At 35.5% G+C, this 16,454-nt stretch overlaps 1 protein-coding gene across 1 annotated transcript in view; it reads right to left on the reverse strand.

Moving 5' to 3' along the window:
• The window catches only part of CCDC73 (coiled-coil domain containing 73), a 154,785-nt gene that overhangs the window by 69,349 nt on the left and 68,982 nt on the right, over window positions 1-16,454 (reverse strand). The window contains exons 7-8 of the mRNA XM_043908843.1: window positions 15,706-15,780; window positions 573-611 (exon numbers count right to left, since the gene is read on the reverse strand). Of these exons, the coding sequence (XP_043764778.1) occupies window positions 573-611; window positions 15,706-15,780 (114 nt within the window). The remainder of the gene's footprint in view (window positions 1-572; window positions 612-15,705; window positions 15,781-16,454) is intronic.

A 16,454-nucleotide genomic window follows, 5' to 3' on the forward strand; every position in this document is an offset into this window, starting at 1 on the left:
AATTACATGTTTACACAAATACCTATAAGAAGATACCATTAAAATAAGGGATTTCACAGTTCTGATTTCACTTCTTTGTTGTTCAATTTTGATACAGACCTCTACCAGTAATTCAGGAACTATGTTAAATTTGTTTTGTCATATGTAAACACTGAGCCCTGGTGACTCAGACGGTAAAGAACCTGCCTGCAATGCAGGAGACCCAGATTCGATCCCTGGGTTAAGAAGATCCCCTGGAGGAGGGAATGGCTACCCACTCCAGTATTCCTGCCTGGGAAATCCCATGAACAGAAGAGCCTGGCAGGCTACAGGCCATGGGGTCGCAAACAGTCAGACAAGACTGAGTGACTAACACACACACACACACACGTAAACACTGTGTAAACTGGAAATAAACTTGTGAAATAATTCATTTAAGCTACATGTGAAATTAAAATTCAGTCCTTTAAAATGGATATCAATATCCAGTTTCAACTCCTTTTACTATAAGTATCACATTAATTTGACAAAAAGACTGTATACATTATGTACTAATTTGGGGCTAGTGGGTAAATATTTTGAAATTTCCTTACCATTTCACTCACTTTCTTCTGTAAAGAGTATTCCGAAACCTTGAATAAAATAATCAGAAATAACTTCATTAAAACTTTTTAGCTATTTTCTATAAATTCCTTCTGAAACTAAAATTATATGCTATATGACATTTATCTTCTATGCACTTCTTCCCAATGACATTTTTTCAAAGTATTATTTACCATAACTTTATTTCTCATAACAAAATACATTTATTTATTTATTCAACATGTATTTATAAAGCAAGTACTATATGCCAGCCATTTTCCTAGGATCCTGGGATACAACAGCAACCCAAGTCCCTGTTCTTAACAAGCTTTCTGTCTAGTGGGGGTGGTGGCAGACAGACAATAAAATATAAACAAAAAGTACAGAAATTAGAGAGTGACAACTACTATGAAGAAAAATAAAGCAAGAAGAACAGCAAAGAACTCTAGGCAGGTTTGCTAATTAATATCAGCTCTTTTGTTGAAAAAATTTTTATAAAATAGATAAGCACAAGGAAAAATGTTGTCTTAAAAAAACCATCTCACAACTCAGAAATAGCAATCATTAATACCATGGTGCTTCCAGGTATTTTTCTATGTATTTTATTTTATTTATTTATTTTTTTTGTAAGGTATGTTTTCCTTGTTACTCTCTCCATACACGCCACCCCCTCCTTCCTCCCCTCTACCATGTTTTCTATGTATTTTAAAAGAGAGTCAGTGGGGAACGGGGTAGAATAATAATATATGTACTATTTTGTAATGTTATTTTTACTTAACATATAGCAAACACTTTTATATCACAAATTAATCTACAACACAAGTTTTTAATGGTTGCATAGTACTCCACTGTTTAACCCTCTACCACAGTTTTATCAAATTGCTATTCTTGTAGACTTACCCAGTTTTCAGTTCTATGAAAGAATTCTGAAATAAATATGTTATACCAAAAAAATTCTGTAGTTATTCATTTTAGCAGAATGAATCCCATGAGGCAGAACTCCTACGATGTGTTCATTTTTATAGACTTAACAATTGTCATTACACATAATAGTCCTCCAGAGTGGTAGGCCAAGTTAAGCTCCAACTAGAGTGCTTCTCTGCTTGCTCAGCAGTAAAGAATCTGCCTGCCAATACAGGAGATGTGGGTTTGATCCCTGGGTCAGGAAGATCCCCTGGAGAAGGAAATGACAACCCGACTCCAGTATTCTTGCCCAGGAAATCCCAGGACAAAGAAGCCAGGTGGGTTACAGTTCATGAGGTCACAGAATCAGACATGACTGAGTGACTTAACAACAACAAAGCCATGTATGAGCGTTTATTTACTTTAACTCACCTAGTATTTGTTAAAATTTAAACAAGAGTTCATTACTTCACATTTCCTATGAAATAAATTTTTCACCATGCTGCCTTGAGTAAGTTAATAATTTCATTTCATTTTGGTGGAATCAGTTATGTGTGATTCATTTCTTCAACAAACAATGAATGCTTACTGTAAGTAAAGTACTCATGTAGACACTGAAGGCATAGTATTGGACCAAAAAATCCTGTCCAGTATAAATTCTGGGGAATGTAGATAATGAGCAATAATATAAATAATTTAAAATATATGGCTCTACTAGATATTGCTAAGTGCTTAAGAAAAATAATAAATCAGGGAAGAGGACTACACAGGAAAGTCTTTCTGAAAAGGCAACTTGTGAGTAAAGACTCACTAGAAAGTAAGGAAGATTATTCCAGCAACTGCAAAGGCCCTAAGGTGAGAAAATGTCTTGTGTAGTCATAGAACAGCAAGGACGCCAATGTGGCTGGAAGGTTTAGTAAGCAAGGGGAAAAAAACAGCAAAAAATGAGTTCAGAGGAGAGTAGGAGAGGCGGTAGGACCAGACCACTGTAGGTTTTGTAGCACACGATAATGCTTTGCACCAAATGAGACAGGAAGCCACTGAGGAACAGCAAGCACAAATGTGACTTAACCTAACTTATTCTTTAAAAAGGTCACTCTGTGACATTAAAACTGAAGGAGAACAGGAGAGGCAGCAGGAAAAACACTTAATAAACGACTGCAATTGAGATGAAAGAGGATGATAAAAGAGGACCAGGGTGTTAGTAAAAGACATAGTGAGAAGTGGTTGGATTCTTGATATACTCTGAGAGAAAAGCTAAAAAAATCTCCAATAGGAAGAAAGTTGTAATTAACAACAACAACAAAAAGACAAATAAGTCATTTAGTTTTCAGGGGGATGAGATTTTAGGAACTTGCGTTTTGAACATGTCAAGTTTCAGATGTCTTTTAGACATCCATCAGTCAATCCAGGCTCTAGCATCTGGAGCTGGAGATAAACATTTGGAAGCCCTTTGCATGTAGATCCCATTTTAAAGAAAAGACACTGGATGAAATCACAGTATTTTTTAGGTGAAACAGACAAAAGAAAAGTAAAAGAGTAGAAGTGAAGTGAAGTGAAAGTCTCTCAGTCGTTTCTGACTCTTTGAGACCCTACAGACTATTCAGTTCTTGGAATTCTCCAGGCCAGAATACTGGAGGGGTAGCCATTCCCTTCTCCAGGGGATTCTTCCAACCCGGGGATCAAACCCAGATCTCCCGCATTACAGGCGGATTCTTTAATGCGGATTCTTTACCAGCTGAGCCACCAGGGAAGCCCACACAGAAAAATAAGAGGAAAAAAAACGACAATCCTTGGAACTCAGAATTACATCTTCAGTTTTCACAGCACTTTTCTGCATCCAAATTGTGTGAATGTGTGAATAAGTGAGTCAATTTCACATATCATCTCTACAGATATAGATATATGCGGGCTGTCACTTCAGTCATGTCCAACTCTTTGTGACCCTATGGACTGTAGCCTGCCAGGCTCCTTTGTCCATGGGGTTCTCCAGGAAAGAATACTAGAGTGGGTTGCCACTTCTTCCTGCAGGGTATCTTTCTGACCCAGGGATGGAACCTGCATCTCTTACCTCTCTCCTGCATTGGCAGGTGGGTTCTTTACCAGTAGTACCACCTGGGAAGGCCGTGTGTGTGTGTGTGTGTGTGTGTGTGTGTGTGTGTGTGTGTGTGTGTGTGTGTGTGTGTGTGTGTGTGTGTGTGTGTGTGTGTGTGTGTGTGTGTGTGTGTGTGTGTGTGTGTGTGTGTGTGTGTGTGTGTGTGTGTGTGTGTGTATAAATTATTGGTTCTGTTTCCCAGGTGAACCCTCACTAGTACAGCTACCATTAGCCAAAGACAAAACTGATAAACAGAGCAAATTTACCAAATTTGTTCAGGACACGGTCCTTGAAACATTACTATCCTGCATTAATATCCCTTTTATTCTTTCTGAATCATGACTCGAAACTCTATTTTATTAACACCTCCAGAGCACTTCCCAACTTAAAAAACTACCATGTAGCTGCATCCCTATGACAAGTCAAATCTGAAAATAACATTACTAGATTGACATGAAATTTTTATGGATGTTCTATATAACGATTTTTCATTCTGAATCACATAAAATGGGCTTACAATATCAGATATATGCATCTTTCTAATACAGGATCAAAAAGATACTAAGATTAATTAATGTATTAACTATAGAAGGTACTTTCAAAGATAAAGTAGAAATGTTTTCCTAGTTATCCCTCACTTTATGGAAAATTTTATGAAAAATTGTAAAGTACACTTGTTTAGAGCAAATCTATTTTCCCATTAACTTTCCATTAACTAGATTTATGTTACTTGGGAATAATTTTTTTTAAATACCATGATAAAAATATTTAACTTCTCCCATTCCTGAACAAATCAGTCCCAAGTTCATCAGGTAGGGAAGAAGTGAAAGGGTCATGGCAGCAGCATTCCAGAACAATGAATCAGGCCTGAATGGTGAGGCAATTTACTGTGGGGAGTCAAAAGCTGAGCAAGGTGGTTAGTAGGCAGTGTTGAAAAAGGGTAACCCAGGTGTCAGAGTTGAAGCAGGGAAAAGAGGGTATCCACATTAGGAAGGAAGGAGTAGCAGAATGGTAGCCTGATCACATATAGGGTAATTTATCAAATAAGTAAATCTATTAAGAATAAAGAAAGTCATATTCTTACTGTAAAAGAAAGGAAATACATAAATATGGAGGGAAATTAAAATTAACCTTGGGTTTTGGGTTAGAATTGGAAGTTATGTGAATTCATGGTTTTTGACATATAGAGATTGATAAAGAAACATACATAATTATAAATGCATGTTTATATATTTGTGTGCACATAAATACATACATCAATTCCCTAGCTCTGTCCATTGACAGGGTCTGAGACCAGTGACACCCCAATAGTAATGAGTGTAACAGTGCTGAGATCTGCATGTCTACACTCCATTTTACACTGAAAGGAACCAGGGAAATGTTGAGAAATGATTTATTCTAAGGCAAGGTTAGTTAAACTACAAGGTGATCCTGGTATATTTTGTTTTTACCTAAGAGCAAGAAAACACTAAAGAATGATAAAGACATGTCCATAAGGCTAAATAATCAGCCTGAATGGATAGCGACTGGCCAAACTAATGACAATCTGAGCATCAAAATAAAATTAACTGAAATAACCAATTATCTGACAGATTAAATTATAGGAACAAGGCCTTATTTCTGTAATATTCCTGCCAAAAGTGCATAAACTGATTCTATTCATGAAGAAATATCATACAAACAGAAATTGGGGGACATTCTACAAAATAACTGGTCTATGATCTTCAAGAGTTTCAAAGGCATAAAACTCATTCAAAGACTGGGGAACTGTTACAGACTGAAAGAGATCAAAGAGACATGACAACTAAGAGTAACGTGAGATTTTAAACTGGATCCTTTTGCTAAGACAACTGGTAAAACCTGAATGGAACATAAGAATTAGATTACAATTATATATCAAAATTAACTTTAAGATTTTATGATTGTGTATGGTTTTGCAAGAGAATGTCCTTGATTATAGGAGAGACAGTACAGTATTGGGGGAGATAGGGCATCAGATTGGCATATTACTTTTAAATCATTCAGGAAAATACATTCTGTAATGCAGAATTACTACAGAATTGATATTTTTGAGCTGTGGTGTTCGAGAAGACTCTTGAGAGTCCCTTGGACTGCAAGGAGATCAAGCCAGTCAATCCTAAAGGAAATCAACCCTGAATATTCATTGGAAGGACTGATGGCAAAGTGCCAATACTCTGGCCACCTGATGCAAAGAGCCTCATTAGAAAAGACCTTGATTCTGGGAAAGATTGAGGGCACAAGGAGAAGCGGGCGACAGAGGATGGATGGTTGGATGGCATCACTGACTCAACAAACATGAGTTTGAGCAAACTCCAGGAAGTAGGGAAGGACAGGGAAGCGTGATGTGCTACAGTCCATGGGGTCACAAAGAGCTGGATACGACTTAGCGACTAAACAAGCACAATGTATTTCTAACATCTCTGTAAGTTAATGATTCCCCAAACTACAAAATTATCCAAATATCTAAGAGCTCCTTATCGATCAATGTATACACTCAAAGCTCCAGGAACTGAGTTCCTTTTTATCACTGGTGTTAAGTAAGACCTAGTAAGACAAGAATTCAATAGTAGAAATAACACATTATGTGTTAAATATGCCTCCAGTTCTATGAGAGGAATTAATGTCTTAATTTATAAATTCAGTAAGTTTAAAACTTAGTGAAGTAACAAAATAGCAGAGCATTAGTGCTGAAAATCTTGTAAGTCATCTATCCCATTACTCCCAGTATTTACCAGCTTCTATCTGTGCTCTTTTATTCGTGCCTCTTCAGGAAGGAGAATAAAGACCTTTCCCAAATTCCCTTACTCACGGTATTCAGAGCAGAGAATGTAGATATGTTATGGCTTCACAAAATGGTCTTGTTTGGGAAATGCTGATGTATTTCAATTTCCTCATTTTACCTAAAGAAAAATCGAGGCTCAGGGAGATAGAGAGTCTTACCATGGGATCATGTGGTAAGTCTTTACTAGGCAGAAATAATTTACTTAAAATCTCCAGGACACCCAGCAAAATCTATTTAGCCTTCAGTTCAGTTCAGTCACTCAGTCGTGTCCGACTCTTTGTGACCCCATGAATCGCAGCACACCAGGCCTCCCTGTCCATCACCAACTCCCGGAGTCTACCCAAACCCATGTCCATCGAGTCAGTGATGCCATCCAGCCATCTCATCCTCTGTCGTCCCCTTCTCCTCCTGCCCCCAATCCTTCCCAGCATCAGGGTCTTTTCCAGTGAGTCAACTCTTTGCATGAGGTGGCCAAAGTATTGGGGTTTCAGCTTCAATATCAGCCCTTCCAGTGAACACCCAGGACTGATCTCCTTTAGGATGGACTGGTTGGAATTTAGCCTTAGGGATACTGTTTACATAAAGTTTAATTTGTCAGCTAACTTAGATATAAGCAGGTTGCCCTGCTCTAACTAATCTCTTTAAAATCAATTAACAAGGTACCATTTTAAGTAGAAATTAAACACATTCAAAGTATATATTAAAGCAAAAATAATTCAGTTTTTTTGTTTTGTGGTTTTGTGTCTGTTCATTTTGTTTTAGAATTCAGTAGGCAGAGTTGCTTGGCTATGAGCTTTTCAAGAAAAGGTACTTTGATTTGTTTTTCCTGGCACGTAGCACATGGTGCATGCATGCACTCTCAGTTGCTAACTCATGTCTGACTTTTTGTAACCCCATGGACTGGGGGCCCTCCAGGCTCCTCTGTCCATGGAATTTTCCAGGCAAGAACATTTGAGTGAGTCACCATTTCCTTCTCCAGGGGATCTTCCCAACCCAGGGATCAAACCAGCCTTTGCACTGGCAGTTGCACTGGCAGCTAGGTTCTTTACCGTAGAGTAGATGGTAGGCATGACCTTAAAAAAGGGGAAAAGTGGCAATCTAAGTAAAGGAGGGAGGGAAGTTGCTACAGGATGGTTAGGATGCTGTGAATTTCCTTTGCCTGATGGATTTATGTAAGATCCACAATTGAACAGGAATTTTTTTTAACTTGGAGGGGAAATACCAGAAGTATCTTCACTGTTCATATACCATTTCAGCAGATCATGAAGTAACACATACATCACCTGTACTATGTCTCAGACTGAACAAAGTAAAAGAAATCCTTACAGCTCTTGCACTGATTCAGGCCAGCCATATGAAGAAATTTCTTTTGCTTTGAAAACACTTATTGTGTTATCTGATAATTAAACATGCATGAGTGGTATCAAATGAAACAATTTAAGAAAAACTACTAAAAGAACAAAGTATTCATAACAAAATTGATATATTTCTTGATTGACAACATTTTAGTAGGAAAAAATGTAATACTTTTTCAGTATTTATCCAGAAAAAGAGAGATGTTATGCTTAGTTTAAGACATTGTAAAAAAACACATTAGAGAGTCTTTTAAAATAGTTATAATAGTAATTTGTTTACTCAACTACAATAAGAATTTTTTAAATTTCTCTATTGGGATCATTTTTAACTAGATATCTGAGGTATGAAAATAATCACTAAACTGTGTAACTACATAAACTTTAAATAGTAGCCTTAAACTTCTATTTCTTTTCCATCTACTTTAAAGAATATTTCTGGATATCACCATCAACTTCACTTCCCTACATATTTACTTTCTCATCAACAAGGTTAGTAACATTTAAATTTTATTATGTAAGCATAATTAAGTCTTCCATGCTTTGCTTATAGGTTAATTCTAAAGAAATGAGAAAAAAAAAAAAAGAAAAGAAAAAAAAAAAGAAAAGAAAAAAAAAGAGAAAAAAAAAAAAGAAAAAAAAAGAAAAAAAAAAAAAAAAAAAAAAAGAAAAAAAAAAAAGAAAAAAAAAAGAAAGAAAAAAAAAAAAAGAAATGAGAAGTCAACAGTGTTTACATCATTAAAAACAATACAGATTTTTTTAATGCAAAACCTAACAGGATGTTAATACTACATTTTTTCTGGAACCAATATGCTATATGAAGGATGATTTTACTAGGGTCAGGACCTAAATATCTTTTGTTTTAACCCATCAGTTGCTCAAAACCACTCCAAACTGTAATTTACTTTTATATCCTAGTTATAGAGTAATCTGTTTTCTCTGGAGTTTCTAATCACTTACTGCTTTGTTGTTGCATTGCTGTTGTTATTGAAACAAAATATAAGGACTTTTTACTATATCAGTATCTTCCAGCCTCTTACTCATCCAATCTGATGAACAGAATCCATGCCCTTCTTTTTACTGAAAACATTCTTCTTGGAACTCACTGACATTTTGTTTTACTTAATTTTTATTTACTTTGTTACATCAAAGTAACTAAGGAAATTCAAAATAAAAATTGCTTAATATCTCAAATGAGGAGAATCTAAACAGTGTTAAGACAACTTAATAGCCTGAAAAAATATAGACTTAGATCCATATCTCATACTGTGTTACAAAAGATAAACTTCAAATTGATCAAAGATATAATGCAAAATTTGAGTACATAGATGTAATAAAAGAAAACATGGGAAAATCCTTTTTATAACTTTGTAGTTGTGAATGCCTTTCTAACCATGACAAACTTCAAAAGTCATAAAAGGAAAATAATTTATAGCAAATGGTAAAAGTCAAGCAAAATCAAATACAAATGACAAACAGAAAAAAAATCTGAAGCCCAGAACACAAACAAAAAGGGCTTATTTCTGAGAAATATAAAGAATTCACAGGAGTGATATAAGAAAGATGGTAGATCAGGAGGACCCAGTCCTTTTCCCCCAATTCCACCTCCTCCACATGACTTAACAAGTACCTATAAATGAAAACAGTTCTGGAAGACGTCTGGAGTACCATTAAGAAGCTGCAGAAACCCAGTAGAACACCAAAAAACAAGGATGTCTGAACAGAAAAGCACAGGCAGCAATTCACCTGTGTCATTCCATCCTCTAAGCTCACACAGCTTGGTGCCAAAAGAAATGCCCTCAACCACAACTCTCCTCAAATGGGAGAAAAGGAGAGCAGGAAGACACCAGCAGCCTTCATCACCAAAGACCTCAACAGCCCTTATCACTACCATGGACATGAGCGAACTTCACCTTCAAGGACCCTTACAGTCTTTGCTATGTCTATACCTACTTGAGTTGATGGAGCTCCCTGGAGCCCAGGCCACTGTGCTCTTTCTTGGAGCCAGAGGCACCACTGCTCCCAAACCAAGTTAGAACTGCCATACCCAGCACTACACCTGGTACCACCACATACCCTACTCAACTAGCATTCTCACACCCACCGGTAGGTCAAGATTTATACTCACCAGAGCTAGTCCAAAAACACTGCTCCTTCAATGTACAAATACCAACAAAGGGCTACAGGAACACAAAAATCAAGGAACCATGAAACCACCAAAGGAACTTTGCAAATTTCTAGTAACTGACCCCCCAAAATTAGAAATCTATGAACTACTTGACAAAGAACTCAAAATAATTGTTTTAAAGAACCTCAGCAAATTTTAAGACAACACAGATAGAAAATTCAACAAAATTAGGGAAAAAATTACATGAATAAAATGAGAAGTTCAATAGAGATAAAAGTCACAAGGAAAGAACAACAACAACAAAAAAACTCTAGAGGTGAAGAACACAATGAATGAAATGAAAAATAGAATAGAGTGTTCCAACCAGCACACTCAATAAAACAGGAGGAAAAAAACCCAGTGAACTCAAAGACAGGTCATTTTAAATTGACCAGTGAAAAGAAAACTGAAAGAGAGTGAAGAAAGCATATAAGATTTATGGAACACCCATCAAAAGATAAGATGTTTTAAAATCACTACAAAAACTTCAAATAACAAAAGAAGAGATGTATAAAACAACTAAAACAGAAATAGTCAACAGAATTACAACAGTAATTCCACATCAATTAATAATTATATTAAATGTAAATAGATTAAACTCTCCAATAAAAAGGCATAGAGAGGCTAAATGAATTTTTTAAAAATCCAATGACATAGTATCTATAAGAGACTCAATGTAGATTTAAGACTAAAAGTAAAAAGATGAAAAAGACATACCAAAGAGTAACCAAAAGAAAGCAGGGTGGCTAAACTTAGATAAAATTGCCTGAAGTCACTCAGTTGTGTCCAACTTTTTGTGACCCGTGGACTGCTAGTCTGCCAGGCTCCTCCATCCATGGAATTTTCCAGGCAAGGATAGTGGAGTGGTTTGCCATTTCCTTCTCCAGAGGATCTTCCTGACCCAGGGATTGAACCCAGGTCTCCTAAACCGCTGCTGCTGCTAAGTCACTTCAGTCGTGTCCGACTCTGTGCAACCCCATAGACAGCAGCCCACCAAGATCCCCCGTCCCTGGGATTCTCCAGGCAAGAACACTGGAGTGGGTTGCCATTTCCTTCTCCAATGCATGAAAGTGAAAAGTGATAGTGAAGTTGCTCAGTCGCATCCGACTCTTTGTGACCCCCATGGACTGCAGCCTACCAGGCTCCTCCGTCCATGGGACCCTCCAGGCAAGAGTACTGGAGTGGCTTGCCATTGCCTTCTCCTGCACTGCAGGCAGCCTCTTTACCATCTGAGCGACCAGGGAAGCCCCATCAGATAAAATAAACTAAGTCAAAACTGTCTCTAAAGACAAAGAAGTTCATCATATAGTGCTCAAGAATCAATTTGGAAGATGCAATAAATATATATGTATCCAACAACAGAGCACTTATATATGCAAAGCACATATCAATAGACTTGAAGGGAGAAATCAACAAAAACACAATAATGGTGGAGACTCCACTACCTGACTTTCCATAACAGATAGAAGAAAGAAAATCAATAAAGAAACCATTGACTTGAACATCACTATGGATCAAATGGACCTAACAGACATATACAGAAGTTTCACTCAAAGGAAGAAGAATACACATTCTTCTCAAGTACACATGGAACATTCTCCAAGATAGATCATATGTCTATCATATCTATCACAGAAAAATCAACTTTTATGTGATAGGCCCCAAAAAAGTCTTACATTTAAGAAGATCAAAAGCATTCCAAGTATTTTTTCTGGTCACAATGGAATAAAATTAGAAATTATTAACAGTAAGAAAATAGAAAATTCATGAATACTTGGAAAATAATAAATTCTTGAACATTCATTATGTTATTTTTTAAAAAGGATAATTTTTAAAATATCTCAAGACAAAATGAAAACAATAACACAACATACAAACACTTACAGAATACACCAAAAGCAATACAACAGACGATTTCATAATGATAAATGCCTACATTTAAAAAAAACCTCACACAATCTAACTTTACATCTCAAAGAACTAGAGAAAAAAAAAGAACTAGGCCAAAATCAGCAGAAGGAAGAAAATAGCATAAGGAAGAAAATTTAAACAGAAATAAATCAAATAGCAAATAGAAAAACAATAGAAAAATATCAACAAAACTAAGACTTAGTTTTTTGGGAAGAATAAGCAAAATTGACAAACCGTTAGCGAAACTAAGAAAAAGGAGACGCAAGTAAACAAAATTAGAAATGAAAAGGAGACAATACAATGGACACCTCAGAAATAAAAAGTATCATAAGAGACTATTAAAAACAATTATATGCCAATAAATTCTCCCATTAGAAGAAGTTGATAAATTCCTAGAAAAACACAACCTACCAAAACTGAATTTGAATGAACTAAAAAGTTTGAACATACTGATAGCAAATGAGGACACTGAATCAGTAATTTAAAACCTCCCAACAAAGAAAACCCCAGGACTAGATGGCTTTGTGGAAGAATTCTACCAAACATTCCAAGAAGATTTAACAGAAATCCTTCTTATATTCTTCCAAAATACAGAGCAGGGAACACTTCCAAACTCATTTTATGAAGCCAGCATCATTCTGACAGCAAAACCAAAGACACTCTTAGAAAACTATAAGCCAGCAGCCCTGATGAACAAAGATGCAAAAATCTTTAATAAAATTCTAGAAAATCAAATTTAAGAGCATATTAAAAGGACCATACCCCATTATCAAAAGCACTTCAATTCCTGGGGTAAAAGGATGGTCAACCACATGCAAATCAACCAACGTGATACACCACACTGACAAAATGAAAAGAAAAAACCACACATTCATCTCAATAGACACAGAAAAAGCATTTGACGAAATTCAACACCCATTCAAGTTAAAAAACTCTCAACAAAATAGGTATGTAAGAAACTTGTGTGTGTGCTCAGCTGCTAAGTCGTGTCGGACTCTTTGCAACCCCATAGGCTGCAGCCCGCCAGGCTCCTCTGTCCTTGGGATTTCCTAGGCAAGAATACTGGAGTGAGTTGTCATTTCCTTCTCCAGGGGATCTTCCTGACCCAGGGACTGAACCCATGTCTCCTGCATTGGCAGGCGTATTCTTTACCATTGAGCCACCAGGGAAGGCCATGTAAGAAAATTACCTCAGCACAATAAAGGTCATACATAAAAAACCCACAGTGGTCATCATAATCAATCCTGTATAAGGCATGAGTGCCTAGTCTCACCACTTCCATTCAACAGAGTACTAGAAGTCCTAGCCAGAGCAATGAAAAAAGAAAAAAAAAAAAATGAAATGCATCCAAAACACAAAGGAAGAAGTAAGATTATTGGTATTTGAGGTTAACATAATCATACATATAGAAAACCTTAAAAGCTCAACAAAACCTGTTAGAACTAATAAATGAATTCAGTAAAACTGAGGATACAAAATCAACATACAAAAATCAGCCACATTTCTATAAGCAAAAAACAAACTATTTGAAAAGAAAATTAAGAAAATCGCAATAGCAACAAAATGAATAAAATGTTTAGGAACAGATTTAAGCAAAGTGGTAAAGCTTGTACACTGAATACTATAAAACACTGATAAAAAGAAATTTAAAAGACATATATAAATTTGATGGTTGAATGGCATCATCAACTCAATGGGCATGAGTTTGAGCAAACTCCAGGAGACAGTGAAAGACAGGGAAGCCTGGAATGCTGCAGTCCATGGGGTCGCAAAGAGTCGGACATGACAGCAAATGAACAACAACAAATATAAATGCAAAGGAATCTTGTGTTCATGGATGGAAAAATTAATATTGCTTAAATGTCTATATTACTCAAAGTGGTCTACAGATTCAGTGCAATCCTTATCAAAATCACATCGCCAATCTCTACAGAAATATAAAAAAAAAATCCTAAAATTTATGTAGAACCATCAAAGACCCTAAATGGCAAAACCAATCTTAAGCAAGATGAATAAAACTGAAGATGTCATACTTCCTGATCCCAAAATATATTTCAAAGCTATAGTAATCAAAGCACCACGGTACTGACAAGAAACAAAACAAAACAAAAACCAACAAGAGACATATCAACCAATGGAACAGACCAGAAAGCCCAGAAATAAATCCACATGTCTGTAGCCAACTGATCTTTAACAAGAACACCAAGAACACGTAATGGAGAAATGACAGTCTTCAATAAATGGTGTTGGAAAAACTGGATATCCACATACAGAACAAGGAAATTGCACCCATATCTCAATGCAGAAGATTTCATACCATAAACAAAAATCAACACAAAACAGATTAAAGACTTAAATACTGAAGCCACAAAACTACTAAAAGGAGATACAGGAAATGAGCTTCTCTTAGTCTAAGCAATGATTTTTTTAGATATGATACCAAAAGACCAGGCAACAAAAACAAAAATAGAAAAGTGGGACTGCATGAAACTAAAAAGCTTCTGCACAGCAAAGGAAATAATCAACGGAGTGAAAAGACAACCTACACAATGGGAGGAACATTTGCAAACTATGCATCTGATTAGGGATTAATATCCAAAATATAGGTGCTGCCCAGGTGGCACAGTGGTAAAAAATCCACCTGCCACCGCAGGAGACACAAGATATGTGGGTTCAATCCCTGAGTCAGGAAGATCCCCTGGAGTAGGAAACGGCAAGCTGCTCCAGTATTCCCGTCTGAAAAATTCCATGGACAGAGGAGCCTGGCAGGGTACAGTCCATGGGACCACAAAGAGTCAGACACGACTGAGTGATTGAGCACGCACACACACACACATCCAAAACACAGAAGGAACTCATCCATACGTACTCAGTATCAGAAACCCCCAAATAACCCAATTAAAAAATGAGTTGAGGAACTAAACAGACATTTTCTCAAAGGAAGACATACAAATGACCAACAGGAATATGAAAACATGCTCATCATCACAATAATCAGGGAAATGCAAATCAAACTCATAATGAGGTTATTAACTCACACCTAATAGAATGGCTGTGATCAAAAAGACAAGAGATAAGAAGTGTTGGTGAAGATATGAAGAAAAGGAGTGCTTGCCCTTACTGTAATCAGACTAAAGGAAGAAAGCTTGTCAACTGCTTAAACAAATGCATAGTACAGTATGAATTATTTGATTAAGGCAGTAACCCATCAGAATCCTTCCATTGTGAAAATATACTTTGCTCTTTATAATTATCTGTAAGTGGTACTCTGAAATCATATGAATATCTTTTCCCCCAAAAATCTCTACTTAACTTTTTATTTAGTTTAGAATGTAAACTCCACAAGGACAGAGGATAAAAGTCCCTTTTATTCACTGCTGAATACAGTGCTTACAGAAGAATTTAGCACATAGCAGACCTTAATAAGTATGTATTGAATTAACCATCATTTGTTGTATACCTCTGTATTCTCTATGAGACTGAACAACTTACAGGCAAGGGCTATTGCTTTACCTTTGTATCTGTACAAAATAAGCATAGTTTTGTACTTAGCAAATAATAATAACTAAATAAAGGCTATTTACGTTAATTTTTAAGGACCACAGATAAATCAGCTATAATATATAGGCCTAACATGTTTTTTGTCTATAAAGTGTTAAAAATAACATATATCTAATTATAATACTGTTAAAAATAATAAAAGCTATTTTAATATTTCCTTTTAAAACAAAAAGTAAAGCAAAAATTCTACTAATTTGAAATCAAAGGTTCTCAGAAAAAAAGCACTAAGTTATATAATATATGACATGAATTTTTGTCAGTTTCACTTTGCTAGATCACATGTTTAATGGTGTTTTACTGATACAATGCTAAAATGCCAAATTACTTAGCAAGCAATACTAAATTACTTTACCTGTAATGTCTTTAATGTTTCCTTCAATCCTTCTATTTCTTTTTCCTTTATTTCTGTAGCAAGTTGAAATTTTCCCTTTAAGCAAAAAACTATATTTCACTAATTTCCAATGTAAGTGACATTAACAGAGAAAACAAGAGTTCAAGAATCAACATCTCTACTTAAAACTAAATACTTCACAGACTTTAAACTTGTAACTGTACTATAACCTGTATTTCTAGTGATTACAAAATATCACAAAATTACAATAAGGTCTATACAAGATTACAAATATCATGAAATGGAAAACCTCATCATAACAATAAATCATTTTATCAGTAGAGCATTCCTGAGAACTTATGGACACTATATAATTATTTAATTCATATAGCTAGAATAAATATATTCTAATTAATAAGACACAATTACATTTGTTTTATAAATATAGGGATATTATAAAAATTTTTAAGAAAGTTCTTTTGCTAAAAATAGCTATAAATTTTAATATTATAAATGGCATATCTTTTGATATAATAAAAACATGTATTAACTATTTTACTGTGTTTTAAAGAATGTAATTTCATTTAAAAGGCATTAAAAACATATTATACTTAATAGAAACACTGCAGTATAGTGGAAAGAGCATTAATTTAAAGGCTGAAGAAATCTAGGTTCTAGTTTCAACTTTACCACTTCAAAATGGGAGCTTCAGCAAGTCATTTACATCTTACTAGGCCTCAATACTCTTAACTGTAAAATGGTAAGAGCTG

Source organism: Cervus elaphus, chromosome 1 (genome assembly GCF_910594005.1).
Source record: "Cervus elaphus chromosome 1, mCerEla1.1, whole genome shotgun sequence".
Classification (NCBI taxonomy): domain Eukaryota; kingdom Metazoa; phylum Chordata; class Mammalia; order Artiodactyla; family Cervidae; genus Cervus; species Cervus elaphus.